The 27,870-nt window shown below is 33.5% G+C and overlaps 1 protein-coding gene across 1 annotated transcript in view; it reads right to left on the reverse strand.

Annotated features, from left to right (window-relative positions):
* Positions 1–27,870, reverse strand: part of KHDRBS2 (KH RNA binding domain containing, signal transduction associated 2) — a 525,516-nt gene that overhangs the window by 308,914 nt on the left and 188,732 nt on the right. The window contains exon 3 of the mRNA XM_081828467.1: positions 21,728–21,844. Within this exon, the coding sequence (XP_081684593.1) occupies positions 21,728–21,844 (117 nt within the window). The remainder of the gene's footprint in view (positions 1–21,727; positions 21,845–27,870) is intronic.

A 27,870-nucleotide genomic window follows, 5' to 3' on the forward strand; every position in this document is an offset into this window, starting at 1 on the left:
TTTTGCTTAAATCAATTTCATGACTATTCACTGCATAAGCCTAAGTGGTCACATATATCTTTGCCCTTTCATAAATCCTCTTTTTACATTTACAAGTTATTTCAGTTAAACTGCCAGAGGCTATGTCCAGGTTACTTAATAGAATTTACTTTATCTCTTTCCTGGAAGGTAATGAAGCCCTTATGCCAAAGCTTACTTAATGTTTAATTTAGAACACTGTTTATAGTCATCAAGATAACCATTTGTTTATGTTGTCTTTTGGCCATTCTTAGTCACATTCTTAAGATGAAATTTGTCCCTTCCAATTTTCCCAGGAAATACAAAGATAATTTTGATAGTATAGCCAAATTTAGATTTATGATTAAAGTCATGTGAATATTAAAGGATGGGAATGCAAGCTGGTGCAGCCACTCTGGAAAACAGTATGGAGGTTCTTCAAAAAGTTGAAAACAGAGCTACCATATGATCCAGCAATTGCACTACTGGGTATTTACCCCAAAGATACAAATGTAGGGATCCAAAGGGGTACGTGCACCCTGATGTTTATAGCAGCAATGTCCACAATAGCCAAACTGTGGAAAGAGCCAAGATGTCCTTCGACAGATGAATGGATAAAGAATATGCGGTATATATATGCAGCCATCAAAAGGAATGAAATCTTGCCATTTGCAATGACGTGGATAGAACTGGAGAGTGTTATGCTGAGCGAAATAAGTCAATCAGAGAAAGACATGTATCATATGATCTCACTGATATGAGGAATTCTTAATCTCAGGAAACAAACTGAGGGTTGCTGGAGTGGTGGGGGGTGGGAGGGATGGGGCGGCTGGGTGATAGACATTGGGGAGCATATGTGCTATGGTGAGCGCTGTGAATTGTGCAAGACTGTTGAATCACAGATATGTACCTCTCAAACAAGTAATACATTATATGTTTAAAAAAAAAAGAAGAAGAAGAAGAAGATAGCAGAAGGGGAAGAATGAAAGGGGGGAAATCAGAGGGGCAGATGAACCATGAGAGACGATGGACTCTGAAAAACAAACTGAGGGTTCTAGAGGGGAGGGGGGTGGGAGGATGGGTAGCCTGGTGATGGGTATTAAAGAGGGCACGTTCTGCATAGAGTACTGGGTGTTATACGCAAATAATGAATCATGGAACACTACATCAAAAACTAACGATGTAATGTATGGTGATTAACATAACATAATAAAAAAATGAAAAAAAAAGATAATCTTTCATTTTTGCAAACTCCCTCTTTACAAAAGAAAAACTTTACATCATCTCTTTTCCACTGAATTCTGAGACTAATTACTTTGTAAAGAAATCTAATGTGGGGCGCCTGGGTGGCTCAGTCGTTAAGCGTCTGCCTTCGGCTCAGGTCATGATCCCAGGGTCCTGGGATCAAGTCCCACATCGGGCTTCCTTCTCAGCAGGAAGCCTGCTTCTCCCTCTCCCACTCCCCCTGCTTGTATTCCCTCTCTTGCTGTGTCTCTGTCAAATAGATAAATAAAATCTTAAAAAAAAAAAAATCTAATGTGTTTTTTTCAAAACTGAAAAAGAATGTAAACATTAAGGAGAACAAAAAAACTAGAAAAATATACAATTCGCCTCAATATTACCAAATACTTTAAAATAGCCTAATTTGAAAAGTAATAATGCACCTTGCCAATACCTGAATAGGAAGAACTATGAAGTATACTTTGTATAATTTATAATTTAGCTATGAAAAATAACATCCTGCACCTTATAAGAAAATAAAATGGAGCATTGAAGAATTTATGATTTCCACTGAATATATAGAGGGAGTGAGGTTTCCAATCTATTGAAATAACATGTCTGTGACATGATAATGAGTCATGACCAATAGCAGTCATCTACTTGCCAACCAAAGGCACATTTATACTTCTTAATGTCACCAAAATGATGTCACCCAAAATGTACTAATATACTACACTTTCATTTTGAAGGTTAAAATGTAGGTGTAAGAAGTGAAATTCTAAACTGGATTAACATAGTACATCATATAATGCCTTCAAGTGTAATTTTAGGCCTACTGATAGTACAGAAACAAAATTTGAGTCTGTGGAAGGGAAAGGAAACTTTTCTAATGAATAAAATGGAAATAACAACAAAATCTTCTGAAGGAGAGTGGGCCCTTGAAGGAAACAGCTAAATGATATTTGGGAAAAGAGTTACTATGTACTCTGTGAAGGAAAGCAAAATTTATTCATGTGCTAGATCAAATATTAGAAAAACTCTCCATCAGTTGTTAGGATTTCACCTTGGAAAGGGATTGCCCATAAGGTTGGAAAATATATTTCTTTTCATGAAGTGAAAATGTTTAATTAGCCAACTGCAGTAGGAATTTATCACATTCCAAAACATCCTCAGGCTTGCTAAGGCTATCGGCCTGTTTGAGTGAACCAATCTATCTGTATCAAAACAGTAAATCTAGACAATGTGTATACCATCCTGTGTTTCAATTTCGAGGTAACCACAAGTTAACATATCATATCGGTCATCTTACTAGATGAAGAAATTCTGGGCAAATTATTTGTGTGCTATATATATATATATATAAAACAAGATTATAAGAACAGTTATAATTTATATGTTGCTGTTTTTATTATCAGTTGTACTTTTTCATTAGATTTTTTTTTCCATTTCCTATTTCATTTTGACTAAATTTATTGTCTTCTTCGGATTATTACCTCAGCTTCTAGGCAACAATCAAAGTTTAACAGAAAGTCTAGTTAAATTTCTGGATTCTCATTTCATCAATGTAATCTTTCTATAGTGTATGCATGGTACACAAATTTTTTCTATCAGATAATATTTGCTTTATTCAGAATCCAAGTTCTTTGGCTTTTGTTGTTTTTCTGCAGTAATTTGTCATGTCATATTGTAGCAAAAAAATTAGCTCTCAGAAAGTTGGCAGCAGCTTTTGCAATGAAGTAGCATTAAGCCATCATTAGAATTAATTTCCAAGAAAGACATTTAAAAGCCTGGATTCAAAAGGGTAGGCTTCTATGGTCTTAGACATATTGGAGGATGCTCTACTTGGAATATGGGAAAGAATAAATATGGAGTATCTTCAGGATCTTCCAAACAATGTGTTGCATTTCATCTTAAGCTGGAGATCTAAGGAAGATTAGGAGAACTTATTTTTAAAAAATTATTTACTAGTGGTGTGTAAGAAGATTCATAAAAACTGAGTACACTGAAATGTGCGTCAGATCGTCAAACAATATTAATTTGCCAAACAACTTCTACTTCAGGAAATAATCTGGGCATGTATATATATATATATATATATATCTTTGTGGAATTGGTACAAAATAACCAAATCTGATAGTAAGAACACATATAGCAGATTCGTGTCAAATGGTCTTCAGTTAATGTTGGCTTTGGAATAGATGTTCTTTATAAAATCTTAATTGATCATAAAGACAACTTTCCTTCCCAGTATTCATTTTGCATACTTAGTTGACATTATCCACACTTTTGTTTCTTGTTTAGTTGTAAAAATGTGACTTAAGCATCCCTTTATTTGAAAAAAAAATTATTCAAAAATTATTAATTTTGTGACTTATTTTTGAAATGCTTAAGGAAAGATATGATAATTTTAGATATTAAGGAAAAATTATGTTTATTGTCATACATTTACCACTAAAGTAAGGTAACAACAAAAACCAACAACAAAAAGGAAATAAATTTATGGCTTCCACAACATTTTGCACCATTATGTAAAATAAATTTTCAGTTAGCAATATATTTACAGTGTGAATGAAGTTAAAGACTGTAAACATAATAAATTTGAGAATATTTTATATAATCATATTCTTTGCATATCTAAGTAATTCTTAAAATTACTTATGAATGCAAAGAATTTATGCTGTAAAATGTAAATATTGCTACAACAAGCAAAAACCAAATTTCTTTTAACCTTATATTCCATTGTTTTTTAAAATTAAACCAATACTTTTTTAGCATCTATGTAGTTATTTGCAACTTCAAGGCTCTAAATCATTATTCACTTGAGTTTATTGACCATATACTTCTACCAAAATAATTTGTTGAACATGCACATCTTATATAAAAAAACCCCACATAAATAGTTACATGTGTATACAATTTCAATTAACATTATTGTAGTAATATTAATATCATTCTAAAAAGTTAAAAAAAAACTTTATAATATTTACTTTCCACTCCACCCATTGATCATCTTGTGTAACCCTTTCTTTTTTTTTCTTGGGTAGGCTCCACACCCAGCATGGAGCCCAACATGAGGCTTGAACTCGCCCCAAGATCAAGATGTGAGCTGAGATCGAGTCAGACACTTAACCAACTGAGTCACCAGGCACCCCAATCTTGTGTAACTCTTAAAGTCTATACCTACATGAAAGGAACCTGAAGCACAGACGATGAATATTCCTCTAAATAATTTTTTAAAGGAAACCATAAATTACTGCAGTTTTGCCATATCTAAACCTATTTAAAGTCATAACTTCAAAATTAAAATGACTTACCATAGATACATTTTGAAGGCAAAATATATTACTGTAGCAATTTATCAAGGTAAAATGATTTATAGACATCAATCTTTCTAAATGAGAGATCATTAATCTTTAATAGTTATATTACAAACATAATCATTTTTTTAGTTATTTAAATTCTGTTTGTCATATTTTTGAATTGTTTATCAAGGAATCTAATTTCTCTGGGCTTTAAAAAATTGCTGCTCTGAGCTTTTATTTTTTCATCATTCTATTTAATTGTAGCCCTGTAATGTAATTTAATGTAAATGCTCCATCTATTGTGGCAATGCAAAATCTCTCGTAACAGTAACTCATTAAAGTATATTAAAAGTATTTATCATGATCCTCACAAGTACCAATAACACACAAATAGAAACCTGGGATACATAATCTGTACAAACAATTAAAAAAAATTTCTCTCCATTTGTCTACATGTAAAAAAGCCAGAACAATAACAAACTAAAGAATAAAATAAAAATTTATTTTACAAAAATGAATAAAGTATTAAAAATTAATCATTTTCATATCTAAAAATCAGAATAAAATTAATGAGGAGCAATTTCTCTAAATTTGCCAATATTGTCAAATTCATGTACTAAAAAAAATTGAAATTTAATTTTGATGGGTCCTTGGCCCAGTTTCACACTCTAGAGATGGTCTGACAATGGTATCCAATTCTTCTAAAATACTATGCTAATGATGATTTAAATTTTATTGTTTCAGACATCATTTTTAAATTGGCATGTTTCTCTTAATCATTTATTTCAACCTTACTACTACAATTGCTTACAAGTTTCCTCTTCCTAACTTTTAATATTCCATGAAAGAACCTTTAAAGATATTGGTGTCTTTCCATCTATGGGAGGAGTTTTTTATAATTACTACTTATTACTTCAGAAAATGCATTTTATAATCTTATTTTTGGATTTAAAATGTTCTCCCACATATCTACATTTTTTTTTTCAAAAGAAGTATATCTATCTCAGTATGCATTTCTAAAGGATAGAGACTTTTTAAAAAAACATAACTACAATATCATCATCACCTATGAAAATCAACAATAAAATTTTAATTTCAATAGTATCAATTTAGTGTTCACTCATCCAATTATAATTTTTACACATTTTGTTTCTTATTTGGAGGACTGAAATTAGGTACATGCATTGTGATCAGACACAATGGTTCCTAAGTTTTGTTTTGTTTTTTTTTTAATTTCTAGGTTGTCTCTCAAACTGTCTTACTTCCTCACATCTTTTTCTTGTAGAAGATACCAAGACCCTTTTCCTTTTTTCCTTGTAGTGTTGTGACAGTTCAGCTTTTGCTTATTATATAAATGTTCTGTTGCTTAACATGTTCCTCCCTCTCCTATGCTTTATATAAATTTTTAATTATATCTAATGGCTTGATAAAAGTCAGATACAACTTTCTATTAAGTATTTTTCATAGAAGGTATTGTATGCTTCTATCACAAAATGAAAGATATTTGATGTATTCAATTTACTGGAATTATTGTCCTTATTGATGTTCAAATTGTCCTGTCTTTTTTTTTTAAGATATTATTTATTTTTGACAGAGAGATTGTGTACAAGCAGGGGAAGCAGCAGGCAGAGGCAGAGGGAGAAGCAGGCTCCCCGCCTAGCAGGGAGCCCGATGCGGGACTCGATCCCAGGACCCTGGGATCATGACCTGAGCTGAAGGCAGACGCCTAACTATCTGAGCCACCCAGGGGCCCCATCAAATTGTCCTGTCTTTAACAGAGGGAACCATTTCAAGTTGGTTCCTAAGACCTCTCTGTACCTAACCCCGAAATAAAAAGATTTTCTAATTTCTATTATGACAAGATGCTTCAAGCTCAAAGTTTACATTTACCTACTTATGTTTATATTTCCCATTTCTTATATAAATGATAGAATTGTATATATAATTTTCTTGGCTGTGCTTTGGTCACTTAGCAATATATCATAAGGATAACTCAGTAAACCCATTACATTTGTTCTCTGTAGTAAATTACTCAGGAAGGACTTAGTGGAAACAATATTTCATTAGTTCTTGTGTGTTACAAAAAATTTAAGCATTTTATGTATGAAATGTTAGTATGGCTGAATAAAAATTCCTAGTTCACATTATCTCTCCTTAAGTATCTTATATATGTTACTTGTTTATCTCTGGCAAAACCACTGCTGAGATAGTCTGATTTTTTTTCCCCTCTAATAAGTGACTTAGTATTTTTGCCTTTCATGAACTAAGACTTTTTTTTTTAAAGTCTACTTGTTTTTATTAGGTTATATCTAATACCTTATGGCCAGTTTTCCAAAGTACATGTTGAACAATTTCTGTATGTAGTTTCAAGTCTTGCTTTTAGTTCCAGGAAAATTTTATTCTATTATGGCTTTTTATTCTGTTCCTTTGCTTAGGTTTTCTTTTTTGAGAACTCCTACTGTACATATGGCGGTATGCATTCTATATAAATCCCCCCTCAAATTCTAATCACTTCCTTCTCCACTTACATTTTAATTTAAGAAATTATTAGTTGCTTTTAGTTGCTCTTTTGTTACTCTTTAAAAAAATTTTTAAAAGTATAGTTGACATAAAATGTTATGTTAGTTTCAGATGTACAACACAGTGACTTGATAATCCTATTGATGATTCTATTCTTTTGTTTCTCTTAATTTTCTCTTTATTTCTGAAATTCATTTTACTTCTATTAATAATTCTTTCATCAGTCCTGTCATCTCTTTATGAAACTCTCTTTTCCCCAATTAAATAATTTTGATATTATTTCAACACTTCTTTTTTTTAGTTTGCTATTAAATATGTGATTACATGTTTTATTTATTTTGTGTGCATGTCTGTTTTCATTTTCATTTTGAGGCTTCATCATCTATTTCTTAAAATAGCTCCCTATGAAATTTAGCCAAAATCCTTTTCTGTTGCTCATTTGTAAGTGAAGAGAGATTTTCTTTACTGTTTAGTATGTGGAGTAAACACTACCACCCCCTCTTTTGTTACTTTTCTAAAGGGATAAAAAATACAGCCTCTTGCTTTCTGAAACCTGCCTTCTATGCTCAACAATCCATTTAATTTAAGTATTCTATTTATTTTGCCCTTTTTTATCTTCCTTGCTCAGTCTGGGGTTCTTACCTCAGCTTCTCATTGTGTGGCTGTCTTAGAATTTCAAGAGTTCATAGAACCTAGACTTTTCCAGTATCTTCAGATCTTGTGGTGGATTCAATGACTTCACCCATGAATCCAGGTATAAAAACACGTCTCAAGGTTCAGCTTCTATTCTTAGATTTTCCTGACAAAATATTGTTACTTGGGAATATTCCTGTTCTTGTGCCATCAGCCACCACATTGCCTTTTTTCTGCTTTCTCCCCACAAATGCTGATATCACAAGGCTCTTGTAACTTTCATTGCTTTATCTCTACCCACTTTCATTTTGGGGTTTGTGGAGGATAACTGTCACTTAGTTTTGGTATAGATGCTGATTTATTTGTGAGTATTTTGGTTTTTCTATCTTATTTGTACTGTTTTTATTTATTTTCTCTCTACATATATTATTTACGTTATATCTGCCATATATCTTTTGTCAAAGCTTCCAGTCATATATTTTTATTGTACTTTTTAAAGTATCAGGGCATGTTTGCTTGCATATGGGTATGTATATGCAACATCAAACTAGTAATGCTTACTGGCAACTTGTTTTCTTAAAGCCATTAGTAAATAACTTACTTAAATAAATTAATGTTCAACTGAGGGTTGCTAGAGGGGAGGTGGGTGGGGGAATGATGGATGATTATGTATGGTATTAAGGAGGGCACTTGTGATGAGCACTGGGTATTATATGTAAGTGATGAACCCCAAAATGTGCTTCTGAACTAATATTACACTATATGTTATCTGGAATTTAAAAACTCGAAACTAAAAAAAAAATAAATAAAAAATAAATAAAATAAATAAATGTTCAACCTTAACTAATCAGTTTGGCAGAATGTGAAAATTTGCTTGTCAACACATGGGATAATTCACAAGACCCTCTGCTTTAGGGTAATAACACAGGTCTTCAAGATAACCAAGATTAAGAAGTCATAATTTTAATATTTCTCTTGTGTCTTGAAGCTACTTGCTCCAACCTACAACTAGAATTCTGTTAAATTATTTGGACAAACAATAAAAATGGTAACATTTTATGCACAGGTGGATTTTGGGAAATTATATCCTAAAACTAAAGAGTTAACAATCCTCCAAAAAGTCAGCCATGGTCAAGAATTACAGTATAATTCCACTAAGTATGGGATGCCTTATATTTTAGAAATTTTATATAATAACTATCCAAATCTTATTTACGATAGCACATAATTTAATAATGTTAAAAATGTAAAAAAATTCATAACTAAGTTTTAGTTAACAGGTACAATAAAATATTTGGGATAGCAATAAAACTTTTTGTCAACTTTAATATGACCAATTGACATTTATTACTTCATATTTGGGGAAGAGGAGTTTTTGTTTTGTTTTTTGTCTGTTTTTTAATATGGATGATGTATAGCACTGAAGAAAACCTTCAAATAATTTACAAAACATGCCTGATTTATCTAACATCCTTCCTATGAAACTGTTTCACAAAACGTATCAACATTTTCTGAGTAAACTACACTTAATCATCTACTATAATGTCTAAAAAATTTATGAATATCTAACATTTTGAGGAAACATAACTAGTTTTAGAAATTAATTTGTAACTCCCATGCAATAGGCCATGAACGACAAACATTCTCCAGATTAATTATCTAAGTATGTCTATCCTCTATAACATAAAATAGCTGGGTGGTTCATCTGCATTCAGTACTACTAATGCAGCACAAAGGAGAAGAAGGTCAGAAATCGAAGCAGCAAAGATAAAACAGGAGTATGGCATATTAACAGACTTGTGGATTTTCATAATAAATCACTCTCTAAGATTTCCCCTAGTAAAGCAATTATATGAGATATGATGTGAAACTCATGGATTATAACATCTATATTTATGGATATTTATAATTATAGATAAAATTCCATTAATATTATATATAGATTTTGCATGTTTATTTATTTTTAAGTGAAAATGCATATGCAGATATAAAATTCTTTACTAAAAAATAAAATTCTTTGAGTGAGAGAAAAACAGATATTATCTTTTGAAATAAGCCCTCCATCTTCCCTTAGAGGAGAAGACTCCTTAGAGTCCCAACAAAAAGATATACATTGAACTTAATGACTAGAGTTTACTTTTACAGTAGAGGAGAAAAGAAGAGAAAGCAGAATTTTTTTGGAACAGCCACAAGAGATTCACCACTAAACTGTCAGAGCTGAGAAATGGGAAATCTGTTTTAACATCAGATGCGAGGGAGGAGATGAAGACTTTTAATATCACCACTCTGGTGCTCCAGCAATAAAACAGAGATCTTGCAGCATCTGTTCAAAGTCTGATGTAATTCTTTGGTGAGTATTCCCTTAGAACAATATAATTTTCTGAAGTATCAACCCTAGAGTGTGCAATTCTTCAGAGAAGGTTAAATTTTCCTCTCAGTTATAGAAATTTGAAAATGCCACTGCTAATTACATGGAAATATTAGACACTTCATGAATCAATTTGGTAGAACTATTTAAATTGATGCAGATGGCTTCATTTATCTAACAAATCTCATCTCTGACTAGAGAATCAGAATCTCCAGTTTGCATCTGAACTCTGTATCCTAATTTAGGGCACTGCTGAAAAAAAAAAATTCTCCCAAACCTTAATTTAGAAATGATTATTTGCAGAATGAAAAATGAATAACTAATAAAATAGTCTTTCATAGAACTACTAGATGTTACAAAAGTCAAGTAAACCATACCAAAAATCAGAGAGTAAATATATCACCAACACTTTCAGAGTACATCTTTCTTTCTAAAAAATACATAGTCCTGTGATAAGTATATTATATTAATGAGAAAGATTATAGAAATTTCCTAGTGGTGGCTGGGTGGCTCAGTCGTTAAGTGTCTGCCTTCGGCTCAGGTCATGATCTCAGGGTCCTGGGATCGAGCCCCGCATCGGGCTTCCTGCTCAGCCAGGAGCCTGCTTCTCCCTCTCCCACTCCCCCTGCTTGTGTTCCCTCTCTAGCTGTCTCTCTCTGTCAAATAAATAAATAAAATCTTTAAAAAGAAAAGAAAAAAAAAAAAAAGAAATGTCCTAGTGCTTTAACTTTCAATGAGTAATTCCCAGATTCTCTATTGTGAAACCATATCTCCATACAAAGACATATATGAATCTTCAGAGCAACCTTGTTCATAATAGTCTATCTAAATTATCATAAAATAAATGGATAAACAAGTTTTGGTATAGTCACACAATGGAAAATTTCTCAGTGATGTAAAAGAACAAACTACTGATGCATGCAACAACATGGATAATCCTCAAAAGCATTATATTAAGTGAAACAACTCAGGAGCAAGCCTAAATGTTGCATAAATCAATTTATGAAATTCTAGGAAAAAGTAAAGGATGGTAAAAGAGAGCAGACCAGTGGTCTCCAGGGACCAGGGTGTGAAGCAAGGCCCAAAGGAAATTTTTGGTGTGACAAACATATTCTTTATTTTGATGGTAATGACACAAACATGACTATATACATTTGTACACTTAATAGTGATAGATTTTCACGTATGTAAATTATACCCTAATAAAAGCAAGGCAAAAAAATATGATCCAGGCCTGGTGATTTAAAAAACAAAACAAAACAAAAACAGTGGTTAGAGGAAAAATATGTGCACTAAAATGACATTTTTGGCTTATAATCTTAACAAGAATTCATAGCAATGTGGAAGAAGCTATTACACGTGCAGCTAAATATACTGTGATCAATTTTCTGACCTATAAAACTATAGAGGGATGAAGGAGTGAGAAAAACTCTTTCCTCCTAAAAAGGAAACTCTGGGCTCTTAAGACAGGAAGATTTCCCAGAAGAGCCCATGCTGCTCCTACTCTTCCCCTGAGGATGAGACTAGACTTGCAAAGTGATTACGTCACTTCCCTGCATGAGTTATCACCAAACGCAGACAGCTGTTAAACCCCAACATAAGGGCTGCTAACTCAGGCACTCTGAGCACAGGGTGCTTCCTTGCCCTTTTTCATCCATCCAGGGTACACACTGCATGTACATAAACAGTACAGAGGATAGATGAAAACATTTTCACAAATCAATTATATCTAAACTACTCAGTTTTATAGAGGCTAGATGGTGATGAAGAATCATGGTCAACTCAATTTTTTATATCCTGTAGGTAATTTTATGTTATTTAAAGTAATTTGGATCTGTTTTCTTCTTATCTTGGGTGTTAAGCAAGATATTTCATGAAACTGGTCCTCATCTTTATGTTTTCTTTTTTACCTCTAATAATTAAATATTTCCTAGTAATTTCCCAGGAATCTCAAGCAAATTACTGTCTCTTGGGCAACAATATATTTTGGTTATAAAAATTAATGAATTAAACTAGCATCTTTACGTTCTCTGTCAAATCTAAGATTGTACAAGCCAATATATATGTGCATGTGTACATACATATATGATATAGAAGCACATATGCTTATCTCCAATCAGTTCAGTGAAAATTAAGACAACCCCACAGTCACCCTCATAATATTAAGGATTACTCAAGTTTAATTATTATGTTCCAGCAAATTATCATGCTAAAGATATAGAGTTGCCAACAAAACATAGTTTTTTCTTATCTGGAGACTTCCAGAATGATGCTGTGCTCCCCACTGCGGATACATGTTCTTTTGAACCGTGAGCCTTAGGAAAGTTGAGGGGTCAGCCTGGGAACTTGTATTTTGCTCATCTTCTTCTAGAGACACTTTTCAGTGAGATAGTAAATGTTGTTTTTATAGGCCTTCCAAAAAAAATCCATATTATGAAATTTTCCTTAAGACAAATGATAATCAGGGTGCCTGGGTGGCTCAGGTGATTAAGCATCTGCGTTTGGCTCAGGTCATGATCCCAGAGTCTTGGGATCGAGTCCCACCATCTAGCCTCTATAAAACTGAGTAGTTTAGATATAATTGATTTGTGAATCTGCTTCTCTGCCTCCCCCCGCCCCCTGCACCGGCTCATAAGCTCTCTCTCTCTCAAATAAATAAATAAAATCTTAAAAAAAAAAAACAAAAACAAATGATGGCTAATTGAACATAATAAAAAAAAGAAAAGAAAAAAATGAAAAAAAAGACAAATGATAGTCAAAATAAAAATTTCTACATGCTTGAAGATTGTTATTGTTATTATTATTTTAAAAATGTGGATATCACTTTTAATCTAAAATAGTATAGAATTGAGATCCTAAAAATATTAACTCAGCACAAGGTAGACTATGTTCAGTCAATGGTCTTATAATTTTATTCTTTATTGTTTATGCTCCTGGTTTGGTAGTAGTGACTGTTGATTTGATTTAAGTAAATATGATATTGGTGGCTCTGCTGAGGAAATAAATATCTCTCACACCTTTTAGTAATGTTCAGGGAAATAGAAATGAGAGCTATTTGGCATTTGAACACTGGAAATTTTTTTTATTTTAAATTATTTTAGCTTTAAAAATTTTTTAAGGGAGGTGAAAGGAAGAAAATTAAGAACGACTGGGAAAAACATTCCCTAAAAGTGCCAAATAATTGAAATAAAAAATTTTGTCAAAACATATGAAAAAGAGAAAACAACCCACTGTTGAGAAAGAGGAAGCAGCAAATACAGGGCATAATAAGCTTAGAAATGTGAACACGAAAGCTTGTGGAGACATTGCAGGTTCTCTATATGAACTGCTACATTTTGCTTGCCCCCCCCGTTTTTTTTAACTCCACAGTGATGCTAGAATTGTAGATGTTAGCAATTATACACCTATACGTTAGGTATGCCCTCTCTGGGGTAAACCACATGCAGAGTACTGGCATACATTCACAGTTTATCTCAAAACCCTGACCTCAAAAAGCAAAAAAATTTAAATGTTACTATTACCAAAATTAAAACAAATGTGGTTTGCACAAAAAAATATACACAACAATAAATATCTTTGCAGATCGTAAGAAAAACATAGATGGAAGTGTTTCCTGTATTGACATTTGGTATGCTTACTCCTGTAACTAGGCTCAGTGCTGGTGACAAATAGTATCAGACAATTAGGGGCGCAGTTCACAAAGAATGCCTTGTGAATGGCATCCCTGGAAGTATATAAAACTTTTTCCCAGCTGCTAAAAGTCAAATGCTACAACTGATTGTGTTCATAGCAAAATATATAAAATTTCATTTGTGTCTTGGGTTTTTCATTTTTCTCAGTCTTTTTGATTTTACTTTTGGTGAACCAGTATACACAGAAAGCAAAAGCGAACTCAGTAATATTATCCATTAGACTAAGGAGTTTGACTACTTTGTCTTTCTTTGGGCTCTGTGTAGCATCATGAATGGTAACCAGAAAACAGAGCTCTTTACTTTTTATCAAGGGATGTCAAGAGCTCAAACAAATTTTCAAGTGTTCATGACAACACTACTCAACTAAGAATGACTCAGATATTTATGACTGATAAAACTAGAGTACTATTCAACTTTTGAATGAATTGTGAAATTAAAAAAAACAATAAAGAGAAAACAGAATACAAAGTCAAAAACATCACTGCAACTAATGAAATTCAGAATCTGAATTAGTGCTGATAGTGCACTTGAGTGAAGTGCAGGATCTTTCTCTTTAACATTCCCACTTTGGGCCCATTATCCTCTTAACTGTATCTCCAAATTCCCCAAGCTGTGCTAGAACACGTAGTCCAAGTCTCTCTTCAGAGAACACGGCTTATATTGGGGTCAAGTTCTAACAATTTAAAACAAACATTTAACATCATCCTTCTAAAAATGGGTAAGTAATACCCTTTTTATCAAAGGCTTTTCTAGGAGTTTAAATATCATTATTTTTTTTAAAAAAATTTCAGATAACCATTCTTACTTGGTTTGAGATTAAAATTATCCATAAAACTAAAAATGTATTATTTTTTACAATGAGCAAAATCAAGTTATTAAGAATTTTTCTTTCTATTATCCAATTCTCCTTTTAGAGCAATGATATATTCGGGTGTATTGGATCCATGTATTTATTTGACCTGTTATATAGACCCAAAATATTCATTGTCTATTCATACGGGCCTATTACTTTGCTTTGGTTATTCATGAGTCTACTGGAATTTGCAATGTGTGGGCAAACCAAAGATTGGGTCCAATTTAAAAAAGCAAAGCAAATATTAATACTTAAAAATATATATTGAGAGAGATAGGCCAACTAAGCATATATGTAGCACTAAATAATATAAAATACATTAATAATATATAAATGTGTATCAGTAAATTGAATCACCTTAGGATTCTACTTAGAAATTCTTCCCTAACATAGGAAACTGGTAAAGAAAGAAAGAATGTCAATGGGTCCATATATGGATTGCAGGTAATCTTAATGGTGGTATATTTTATAACTTGATCCTTTATCTAAATTCCACCATCTATAAGAAATGTAAGAAAAGACTGATGAAGCAACAAGCTCAGTTAATGTTCTCAGAACAAAAATGCCATATGGTCCTTTCCTTGGCTAAGACAAACCTTCAACAACCTGACTTGGTCAAAAAGGGGGACTAAGAAAGAAAACTGTCCCAATCTTGGTTTAGGGCAATACTTGCTGCACGGTGCAATTCCCTCCCCTTCTGAGATCTCTCTAACATCCCTGATAGAAATCTGGAGTACTCGCTTTGTCAGATTGTAATAAAATTAAGAAGCCTTACAGAGAAATTAGAATTACCTACCCAATTAACCTTGAGTCTCGTGTTATTAAAGCAGACATTTGAAGGCACAAAGTCCTTAGACCAGCCTTATGACCAGCCTGATACTTTTTAAGTCAAACATTCTGGAAATCATTGAATTGTCTTTCTTGGAAGCCTTTTTCCTTTACTGGCAACTTTGAGATAGAACTTTGGCATGTGCTTCAAAATTAGGTGCAAGTAAATAACAAAAAAATCAAAACACCAAATACACAAACCCCCACAAAACCCCAGAATTTTTCAGTCTTTAGTAATTGCCATGAGAGGGCAGTAGAAACACAAGAAGAGAACACATCCAGTATTTGGAAAATAGCTCACAATGTTGAGAATTTCTGCATTTTACAAATAAAATTGTAGGAAAGTGTTCCAGTCGTCTAATGTTGGATAAATAACCATGCCAAACTGAGTTGCCTAAAATAACAACCATGTTGTTATTATGACTATGTCCATGGATTCTGTAGGTGAGGCATTTAGACAGAGCACAATGGGGATAATTTGTTTTGCTCCCAGAGTCTGGGGTTGCAGATAGGAGGACTCAAACAGCCTGTGATCACTCAAATGGCTAGAGGCTGATATCATTTGGTGAATTCTTTACTTGCAGGTGTAATGCATAGCCTGGGATGACTCAAAGGCGGGGCTCCACTGGGATTTCCCACTGGTACCTATACAAAACCTCCCTCTCCATATAACTCTGGCTTCCTCACAGGGGGAGGTAGGGGGCAGCCTTAAGATTGTCAGAATCCTTGCAAGGCAGTTTAGAGCTCCAAAAAAGGACAGTATTCTTGTAAATGAGGCAGAAGGTGCACTGTGTCTTCCCACCTACCCTCAGAAATCCTGAGGTGACACCTCCTCTGCAGTCTTTCTCTTACTAGCGAGTCACTAAAACTATCCAGATTCAGGAGGAAGAGCATTAGACCCTACTCATCTTTCTCTAAAAGAAATGTCAAAGAATTTGCAGCCATCTTTAAAACTGCCACAGAATGTGGAATGTAAAATATTTCTAAGACATCCTCAGGCCCTTTCAATACTGGAGATATCTCATTTGAATTTGGGTTGCAATATTTTGAGGTGGACAGTACATCTCAGGACAAAAAGGGATAGAATTTCTCAGTGGCAGAAAAGAAATACACTATTACAATTCTGGTTTATAAAATGTAAAATGTCTAGAAATGTCTCTGTCTTAATACATTCTATTTTTAATAGCTTAATAAATAAAAATTTCCTGCAATGTGATGTGAGAGATCTTGATTCTGTGATTCCCTCATTTCACTTCTTACAGGAAACAAGGGTGCGGGCCAAATGTGAGTGACAAGTGGCAATGAGGGAAAAGCTATTATACTAGTAACTTTAAAAGATATATATATTTTTTGTATAGTATCCTTGGTTTATGGCCAAGACATTAGGTCCTTGGAAGTTTTCAAACAGCAGGCTTTAATTACAAAAATTAACATCAATTTGTCTAATTGTAAATAAAATCAGACTAGAGGAAAGTAATGACTTAAGGTAATACATAACTTTGATTCACAACATACAAAAGATTGTCACCTCATGCTCTGCCATTGAAGCTTATGAAGAACTGAGCCTGGACAGGTTTATGGTATTCTTTTTCTTTTTCATTCTTTGTCATTCACTATAGTGAATGACAAACTGTACATAAAAGGGTTGAAGATGTTAATGTAAGAAATTATTTCGCACTAGTATCATGATATATTTCACTCTTCAACTCAAACTTGACTATTTTTGTTGTTTGGTCACTTAGAGTTCAAATATATCATAGGATGAGATACGCTTGTGTTGGTTTGCCATTGAAACTAGTTTCCTTGCATTCTCACAAAACACTTATTTGTAGTGCATTGTTCCCCTACCCTTCAGGTGGGACCATTCAGTCTGTTACTCTAATTTCTCAATGTTCAGATCCAAGAAACAGAAGAATGCAGTGAATAGATCAAAAATAAATTCCCGGGCACCTGGGTGGCTCAGTTGGTTAAGCGACTGCCTTCGGCTCAGGTCATGATCCTGGGAGTCCCAGGATCGAGTCCCGCATTGGACTCCCTGCTCAGCAGGGAGTCTGCTTCTCCCTCTGATCCTCCCCCCTCCCATGCTCTCTCTCTCTGTCTCATTCTCTCTCTCAAATAAATAAATAAAATCTTTCAAAAAAATAAATAAATTCCCACCTATCTGTAATTTCTCATCTACTCTTTGTCCTTCACAAACTCAAGTGATACTTAAGCAAAGAATAAAGCGTATTCAGGGGCGCCTAGGAGGCTCAGTCGGTTAAGCATCTGCCTTCAGCCCAGGCCTGGGACCGAGCCCCGCATGGGGCTCCCTGCTCAGCAAGGAGCCTGCGTCTCCCTCTCCCTCTGCTGCTCCCCCTGCTCGTGCTCTCTCTCTCTGTCAAATAAATAAATAAAATCTTAAAAAAAAAAAAGAAGAATGCTTATTCCTCTATGTCTGTTTGGAAGTAATGATGGGCTAAGCATTCTCTCCTGCAGAGCAAAACAGAAAAGAAACATTGCTGATCTGTGGTGCAGTGTATTAGGGGCACAGCTAAAATTAAAATCAGAGTGTCTGGGCTCTTGATTTTGTGGGATTACAAATTGCTTTGTTGCTGCGGATATTAAAAAGTTGAAACAGGAGTCTACCTAACCGATCCCAGCCTGACTGACAAGCAGGATTTGAGAGACTAATGGTGCCATTTGATGTGAGGCATAGCCCAGAAGCCAAATGAGAGAAGGATGATTGGTATGGGTTCACACCCACCAGGCAGCAGCATCACTTTGAAGGTTTTCAGTTGATTTTATTGTTGATGAAAATCAAATTGCCATGAAATCAGAAAGGATTTACTAAAGTAGCCATCACCAAATACAGAAGATATATTATAAAATAGAAACCTGCACATGATATTAGCACATCAAAGAGAGAAAGGCTTGCCTAGAGAATTATCACACATTTTCAAATAAAACTCCACCAAACAGCACTATACTTTTAACATATAATCACCAGCATGTTTTAAGACTGCATTCCATAATTTCAACCAAGCTTATTAACAGAAATGTCAGAACACCTTTCATTACAACATAATTTATTTGCAACATGTCTATTTGTGATTTCCATTTAAGGACAATGGAGGTAGGCAAGAAATTTACTTTGAGGCTTCCCTGCTGTTACCTCACTCTTATCTGGGTGTGTTCAGCTTTTGTCTGATCTTCTCTAACCTCGCAAACCTTTTTTCTTGAAGATAATATGTTTGTTCCTCACTCTTTTCAAAGATAAGCCTGCAGACCACTGCTTCCTCTGTTCTCCCTCACCAATCTCTGCCATCAGCATCACTAAAAATAGCAACACTCTATCTGAAGCTACAGTAAGTTACCCCTGAAGATTGCTCAGAAGCAACTGCTAGGGGAAAAAAAAAGAAGAAGAAGCAACTGCTAGAGAAGCTGGCAGCTGCGTGGTTATTTAGAACTGGCTGGCCATATGGTGTATGAGGGATTCAGACTTCAAAGAAATTTCTGAACTGCCAGTTAATTTCCTGAGATATTTTGAAATATTGCAAACATACTGTATATATTACTTTCTAATTTTCTGTAAGAATATGTTTATCATCACCATTTAAAAGTTAGCTTCTGTTCAAGCATTCCTGGATAGTTCTTGGCAAAATGTGAGTTCACATATTGAGTGATCTGACCAGTATGGGAATAAAATATTGAATATAAGGTAGGATTTTGCTACTGGTATTACCTTGGATATTACCACATCTCATTTTGTTTTGGTTTTTGTTTTCTCTCTCTGCTCACAGAGTTATTGGCTAGGTGTAGCTAAAAGAAAAGGAATGCTTCCCCCCAAGCCCACCAAAACCAAAGTAAGACAAATAAAAATATTGAACTTGTTAGAATCTTCTTACTACACCAAACCACCAAAACTATTTTCTATATCATGCAATTTTATAATGATCTTATAACAACTCTTGAAACTTCATGCTTTTCTAAGGATGAAGTAGTCTTCTTACATTTGTAAAAATTAAATTAAATGAGAATGTCACTCTCTCCACCTTCTAATTCAATGATTGATACTTTCTTAACTTTTTTTTTTTAAAGAAAGTGTGAAACAGATCAGGATGTTTAATTAAATTAAAAGTTTTGTGAGGGCTTGACTCCTGTCTAATACTTATTTTCTACATAACATAATATGTAATCTACAGTTGAGCACATAGCAGATGTGTAAGAAATGCTTTTGCATAGTTATTTCATCCTGATTTAGATAGCTATCCAAATATCTCCTTTCTATCATGAAACAAAGACCAAGTTTAAGACATACATTGTGTGGCATCTTAATAGCAGAGCCAACACAGAAAAACAATCTGTATTATTTTAATACATAATAATTATTAAAATTGTTTATAAGTGAATGTTTATTCACTTACTTATTGTGTCTCTCCCATTGGATTGTAAACTCTAGGAGGAGAAAAAGTTTTGTCATATTCATTACCATGGACTAGAATTACAGATGACACACAGTGTGACACAGCAATAAATACGTCTGCAATTAATGCATGAATATATTCCTGTATAAACACATACACACATATATATTTCCACTGAAGAATCAGATAAGTTTTATTTATTTGTTAGAAGAACAAAATCACATATAAAGTCTTCCTTCCTGATCAGATCATGTTGCAGAGAGGTAAAATAGCAGCACAGTGATCAATATTTTACCAAGGATTTATTTTTATTTTAATCAAATGTTTCCTAAGGTAAATTTTTGCATATCCGTGTCTGTGGTTTTATTTCAGCTGTGTGCCCACCACCCTTGGCAGTTAAGGTCTTATTCAGAGTCTATAAAACATAGTGTATAGTGCAATACATTATTATTATTATTATATGTTTTCATTTTCTTTCATTTTGTAAAGGAACAATGAAAATGCTTGAAGGATGGACAAACATGATTGATCACCCAAAAAGTAATCAGTGAGAAGCTGGATTTTAAGTAACAGCTAATATCAGTAAATTAAACCTAATGGAAACTTAATAGAACTAAATGTGTTTCCAACTAGATTTTCAAATACTTATGCTGGTTCCTAACATGCTCACAGGGAAAAAGAAATCCAATGTAAAGCTCTGTGGACAGAAAAAAAAAATTCCAAGTATATGGGAATAAACAATAAACACCCATTTGCTTTGAAAGGTATGGAGTGCCTACACAGATGCTCTGGGTATGTGAAGCTGACTACTTTATTTCTCTGGCTGGTAGGAATGTACAGTTTAATGAGAGAAACAAAATTTCAACAAAATATGTTAAGTGATGAGAGGATTTAGCCTATCAAAGGAGTTTCAGAAAAGCGCCATTGGGGAGATGATGCCTGATCTAAATCTTAAAAAGGTGTGAAAAAAAAAAAAACCAGTATGAAGTGTACACTGTAAGATATGAGATATCTGTTTGGTGACATTTCCTACTATAACTTTCTTCAAGATTTCACATTAATAGTTAAAAGAGAGAACACCTAAACAATTTTCCTAAGTAATTCCCATAGTCAGAAATAACAGTTTGAACATTTTATTTTCCATGGTAACATATCAAATCAGAAAAGCATGGTCTGGTCAAATAAAAAGTACCCTAATACATCCACCCTTTCTCAATGAATTTTAAAAGATCCTTTATGAATAAATCTCTATAAACGGTTGTTATTTTTCCAAAACAATGAATTTTAACACAGAGAAAATCGCTATCACTTTATAAAATGGGAAAATGATGTAGTTCAGATGTGAAATAAATCATTTCAAACATCAAAGTTCATATATTTCTCAGCTTATTTGTTCTTTTGGGGTCAGATGAATTGTTTAACATGACTGAAACATTTCAGAAAATAAGTGGAATTCTCTAAGATTTGCAGATAAGTATTTGAAATTGCTTCAGGTAAGAGGATCAGAGTGAAATGGTGCATAGAGATAAAAAGAGAATGATACAATGGATGTGATTAGGTGACATAGTTGAAGAGAGAAAAGGGATCCAGACAGGGAATTAAAGAAAATGAGCATAGACATATAGAAACATCCTACAGAGGACACAGAAAAAGTAAGGAGATTTCGCAACAACCTACACAAAGGACCAAAAAGAATAAAGATGCAGAATTACATGTTCTGGGCAGAGGGGGGAAGAAGGGTAATTGATTTTTATGAAAATAGAGGAATTGACTGAGAGTGCAACAAGGTGGTCCCAGAAGGTGAAAATCGTAGGAAACAATGGAAGAACAGTGCAGATGTGCTTGTAAATTTGGCACTGAGTGTAAGTTTGGCCCTGTATGTGTTAAAAATCAAATTCAAAGTTCAGTACCTTTGCTTTATCTCTCATTGATCCTTTGCCCAGGATAGACATTTTAGCACCTGTTTCTTCCTGTAGTCTCTTCAAGGAATTTCCTCTTGGTCCAAGCAATTTCCCCACAAAATTGAACTAGGAAACAAAATCAAGAAAATTCTGTTTTAAAGTGGAAAAAAATAATAATTTGCACCAAAAATAAATGATGGGTTATGGGCTTTTCAAACTTTAGCATGCAGAAGAGAGTTATGCCATTCACACACATAGACACACACACGAAACTATTTCAGACCTCTAATCTAGGATCCATTTTAAAAAGGAGACCTTTTCTAAAGGATTGCCAAAATCAATAATATGTTGACTATATCATATATAGTACTTACATAATCAAATAAATAGATCACTTATAAGAAAGAAATTAAGGAGAACTATGGTTTACCAAATTTCTAAAGGCTTTTCCTCTCCAGATTATTGAAAAAAAAATTATTTTAGACTATGCACCTTCAAAATTGCAAAGGTTAATATTTTAAATAGATTTTTAAGATTTTATTTATTTATTTTTGAAAGAGTGAGCGAGAGAAAGAGAGAGAGAGAGAGCATGAGCAGGGGGAGGGAGAGGGAGAAGCAGACTCCCCTGCTGAGCAGGGAGCCTGACGGCCTGACGTGGGGCTGGATCCCAGCACCCCAGGATCATGACCTGAGCCACAGTAGATGCTTAACCAACTGAGCCACCCAGGTGCCCCTTAAATAGATTTTTAAAATAAAATTTAATATTCATTTTTGTTAAGTATTATCTGTGCCTATAACATTCTATTCCAAATTTCATGACTAGGCATAAAACGATTCAATTATTCTTCAATCTTACATTCTCTATGTTAAAGAGCTGTTCTAAGGATCAGAAAATAAAAGATGTGATCACATATACAGAAAACTTTAAAACACTACTGATACCACATATATACAAAACAGTTTCTTTAAATGGGAAATTCTGGGAGGTTTTTCAGTTTGTTTATTCATCCTGAAACATGGTTAAAAACAGGTGAAATAAGAGCAGTTATGAGAGTATGTTGTCAGCTACTGAATGGCACATTACCACACCAAATGACTTGGATAATCATTCACTGATTAATTTAAAAAATACAAGGGGCTTAGAATGCACCAAAAGCTTGTTGGGTAAATGAAAAACAAAGATAAATAAAATTAAGTTACTGCTTTCTAAATCAGAGGTTTTCTATAAATATTTTTAAATCTATAGTCCTGTAGTAATAATACACCATATTGAATGGTTAAAGACTAATTGCTTTTCCCCTAAATCTAGGATAAATTCAAGGATGTCTGCTCTCACCACATTTATTTAATATTGTAGTGAAGTGTGGACTGCTGTACCTATAGGCAAATAGATAAATGGAACAGTATAACGTTCAGAAAGACTATACATTTAGAAGGTAAATTGATTTTCAACAAAAGTGCATCAGCAATAAAATTTGAAATGCAAATCTTTTTAGTAAATGAAGCTAGAACAATTGGACATTCATATGCAACAAACAAACAAAAACCCACAACAAAACAAACACTAAGAAACCTTTTCTGTCCTACCTCACATTTAGGCAAACTTTATTTTGGGATCTATCATAGATCTGAACATAAAAACTAAAATGGTAAGAATGCTAGTTAGAAAGCATACAAGAATGCCCTTGCAAATTTAAACTGGGGAAGGCTGCTTAATAGTAAGCAAACAGCATTCACTCAAACTTTGGCTGATCCAAAAACCATTAAGAAATTAAATAGATAATTTCTTAGGAATTATCTGGGAGAATATACTGCCCGTGCATACATGCAAAAAATGATTAGTATCTTAAATATAACACTGTATGTTAACTAACCAGAATTAAAATAAAAACTTTAAAAATGATTAGTATGTAGATCTATAAAAAACTCTATCAAGTCAATAATTAAACACACGCATATCAGAATTACTAAAACAAAAAAAAGACCAAATGTTGATGAGGATCTGGAAGTAGGAGACAGCCACTATTAGCAGTTTAAAATGATACAACTGTCTTGGAAAGATTGACAGTTATTTATAAAGTTAAACATAGAGTTCCACTATGACCCAGAAATTCTATGTAGGTATTTAACCAAGGAATATAAAAGCTTATGTTTACAAAATGACTTGTACAAGAATATCCTTACTCACAATCACCACTAAACTAGAAATAAACCAATGCCCATCCAAGGGGAAAAAAAATCAGTAAGTTTATACATAAATAGAATTAGTCACTGATTAACATAACAGCATGGATGTATCTCACAATTATGTTGAGTGAAAGAAGCCAGATACAAAAAAGTATATCATGTTAGATTCCATTGTTACAAAACTCTAGAGGCCAAAATAATATATGGTGTTAGAATTCCTAAGAGTGGTTGCCTGTGGAAACTAGAAGGCCAGGTTTGGACTTGCTGGAAAGTGGCATGAAGGAAACATCTGGGGTGATGGAATTGTTCTCTATTTTGCTGAAAGTGTAGGTAGATTTTTGTCAAAACTCATCAAGTCGTACACTAAAACCTGTACATTTCACAATATGTAAATAGGACTTCAATTAAAAATGGAGGGGAAATTATTTTAAAAATAATATCATAATGAAATGTCCTACAAAGAAATACTAACAATCCCAGGTAGTTGTACAAAGGAATATTACTAGACCTTTAGAAAATATATCATGATTTCAATCTAGGCAGTTGTTGGAGGAGTCATCGACAAGATGTGACTGCTGATTGACCCCACCACCTCGATTTCGGCAACCAGAGGCTCTTTACCCCCTCACTTGTCCTTGGAATTTATGTTCTGCCCACTGATCCCACAATAGGAGTCCCTTCAAGGACACAGCGTTGAGAAATAGTGATATATTATGGAGACCATCTGGACTGTATACATGACTGAACCCTATTAAGGTCTTTATATAAACTCTGAAGATTCTGGTGGGCAGGTGCTGAGATCTACTCATTTTGCAGCCACCCAAGACAAGCCTCATCTATAAGTTCCCTTGCTTATTAAACTTTTCAACTACCAATCTTCAGTGGCCTGCCTCTTTCTTCAGTCTGTTCTTGCCCTCCGTGTATGGGGGCTAGGTTTGAAATTCACCCAGGAAATTCCTGAGATTGTGAGCTAATAGCAGACTATCCAAGAAAGAAATGGAGAAATATCTCTTTACTCAGTTAGCAGGCTAATATCCTTGATAGTAAGAGCAAATCAGAAAAGGAAATTTATAGAGCAAATCCACTCATGAAACAAAACCCACTTAACAAAACAGTAGCATAACCAAGGCCTGTTGTATATACAAAAAATACATAATGATTGAGTTGTGTTTATCACAGATACATGGGTAGTTTAAGATTTATAACCCCTAATTATAATTCACATATTGGCAATGGAGAAAAAGAGGTTAACATTTTATTTGGACAAAAAAAAAAAAAAAGGCTAACATTTTATTTAATAAGAAAAATAATTTTATAAAATTCAATTTCAATCATTATAAAACTCACATCATCTGAAGAATGAAAGAAACGTCCTTAACCCAATAGAAGCTTTCTATTAGAACCAGTAAGAATTGTTTATTTAATAGTAAAATAATACCAAAAACAAGGTAAAGATGCACATTCTCGTTTTATTCAACATTGAAGATTTAAGCCACTGAATAAGATAAATGTTATAAATGTCAGAAAGTAAGAAACAAAATGCCACTCAAGGTTTATATGATTTAAATACATAAAAAGCTCAAAGTAATTTCAGAAAAATCATTAGAATCAGTAAAAGAGCTTAGCAAGGTGTTTTATACAAAATCAATATAAAAAAATCAATTGTATTCTGTACATCAGCAACATATAATTAGTAATTTTAAAAAGAGAGAGATACCATTTATGGCATTAGTAAAAAATAAATAAGACTTTCTAAGAATAAATTTAATTGTGTATAATCAAAACCTTTACAGAGAATATAGAAAAAACATTAATAAAGCTGTCAAATGGATATAAATAGACTGAGAGACAGATTATGTTCATCTACAAGGAGTCTCAATTTCTAGTATTTTCAATTATATCTATAGGTTCTATACAGTTCTAATTAAAATCTAATTAAAATAGGATTTGGATCAACTTACCAATTGGTTGTACAATTTGTATAAAAAGGTCAAAGTCCAAAAATAGCCAAAACATTCAGAAGCAGAAGAACAGGTTAAGGATTATGCCTATCACATACAAAGAGTCATTATAAAGAGTCACTATCATTAATTATGATAGTGTGATTATGTATAGTCCTGGAACACAGTAAGAAAATAGAGCAATGGAATCCAGAATCCAGAAACAGACTCTTATGTTTAAATGATATATGATACAAGGGGCAGTACAGATCACGAAGGCAGAAAAATGGCCCCCTAAAGATGTCCATGCCCTAACACCCAGGATCCGTAAATACGTTCTCCTACAAAACGGACTTTGCAACTATGACAAAATTAGGAATCTTGAGATGAAGAGATTATCCTGGATTATCCAGGTGTGCCCAATGTCCTTATAAATTAAAGAAGAAGGTAACAGAGTCAGAGGGAGTGATGCAAGTGTTGGCTTTGAAGTTGGAAGGGAGCTGTGAGCCAAAGAATAAGGGTAGCTTCTACAAGCTGTAGGAGTCAAGGAACAGATTCTCCCTTAAAGCCTCCAGAAGGAATGCAGCTTTACGGACACCTTAATTTTAACCCATGAGAACCATTTTAGACTTCTGACCTTCATAACTGTAAAATAACAAATCTGTTTTGTTTTAAGCCACTAAGTTTGTGTTAACTATTACAGAAATAATAGGAATCTAATATACTAAGGAAAGAAGGGACTATCTAATACAGAGCATGATTGGCTATCCATAGTAAGAATAATGAAATTGCCTCCTACACCATAACAAAAAATATATAAATATAGATGGATTATAGATTTAGAAGTGAAAGGCAAAATTTTAGAATTTCTAACAGAAAAATATAGGGAAATAATGCCTAAGAGTTCTAAAGCAAGACATTAAAATATGCTAACTGTAAAATAAGTTTGATTAAAAGTAAGAATATCTGCTTATTAAAATATACCACAAAGAAGAGGAAAACATAAGTCACAAATTTGAAAACTATTTACAGTACATGTTACCAATAAAGTATTAGGTTACAAAACAAGTATAAAGCAGTAAGGAAAAGACAGACAGCGTAAAAGATAAAAGATAAAATCGTGAATGTTATTGAAGAAAGAATTGCAAAAGAAAAATGTATGAAAATTTCAACCTCATTAGAATTTAAACAAAGTTAAGATGATGAGATATCATTTTATACACACTGTGATGGTAGAAATGAAGAAGTCAGAAACCAAACATGGGTCAGAATGTGGAGCCACAAAGACTCATATATCCTGCTTATAAGAATGTAAAAGATACAACCATTTTGGCATTGTCTTATAGATCTGTAAATGTATTTAACCTATGTCTCAGCAATTCCATTCCTAGGTATATTCTATAGAGAAGTCTTAGCACATGTACAAGAATATTAAAAGTCTCAAAGCTTGGAAGAGCAAAAATAATTGGGGAAAAGCCATCGATTCAAGAATGGAATGCTGTCAACCCCATACCAACACTTTATGTCTATGTTTCCTAGATCCCCTTCCACATATGCTTCCTTTTGTGGATTTTGTCAATAACAGGAAGTTGCATGGGATGCAGAAGGTGAACATGAATTGGAGTCCATTTTTCTTGGCAAATCATGGTGTTCAGCATGGCTGTTTTACTGACCTCTATATGAGCTCCCACTGTGTGGATACAGGAGTCCCACAGATCTCTCTAAGCTTCCGGTTCTAGGTTCTGGCAAACTTCAGGGTCAAGTCTTCACTGCCCATGGGTGGCAATTTTCTTACAGTCCCATCCCTCATCTCTTCCAACATCATGCTAGTTCTAAATTATAGATTGTAATATTATATAGAAAGTAGATCCTATTTTCCTCCCAGAATCATGACATTGGTACAGATGATTTAGTAAACTGTGACATATTGGTAGTGGAATATTTACAGCAGTGAACATAAATTGCCTGTAACTACATAAAATTTCATTATTAAATCCTAGAAATAAAATTTTGAGCTAAAAATTC

The sequence above is a fragment of the Leptonychotes weddellii genome, chromosome 8 (genome assembly GCF_054177405.1).
Source record: "Leptonychotes weddellii isolate Sample4059 chromosome 8, ASM5417740v2, whole genome shotgun sequence".
In the NCBI taxonomy this organism is placed as follows: Eukaryota; Metazoa; Chordata; class Mammalia; order Carnivora; family Phocidae; genus Leptonychotes; species Leptonychotes weddellii.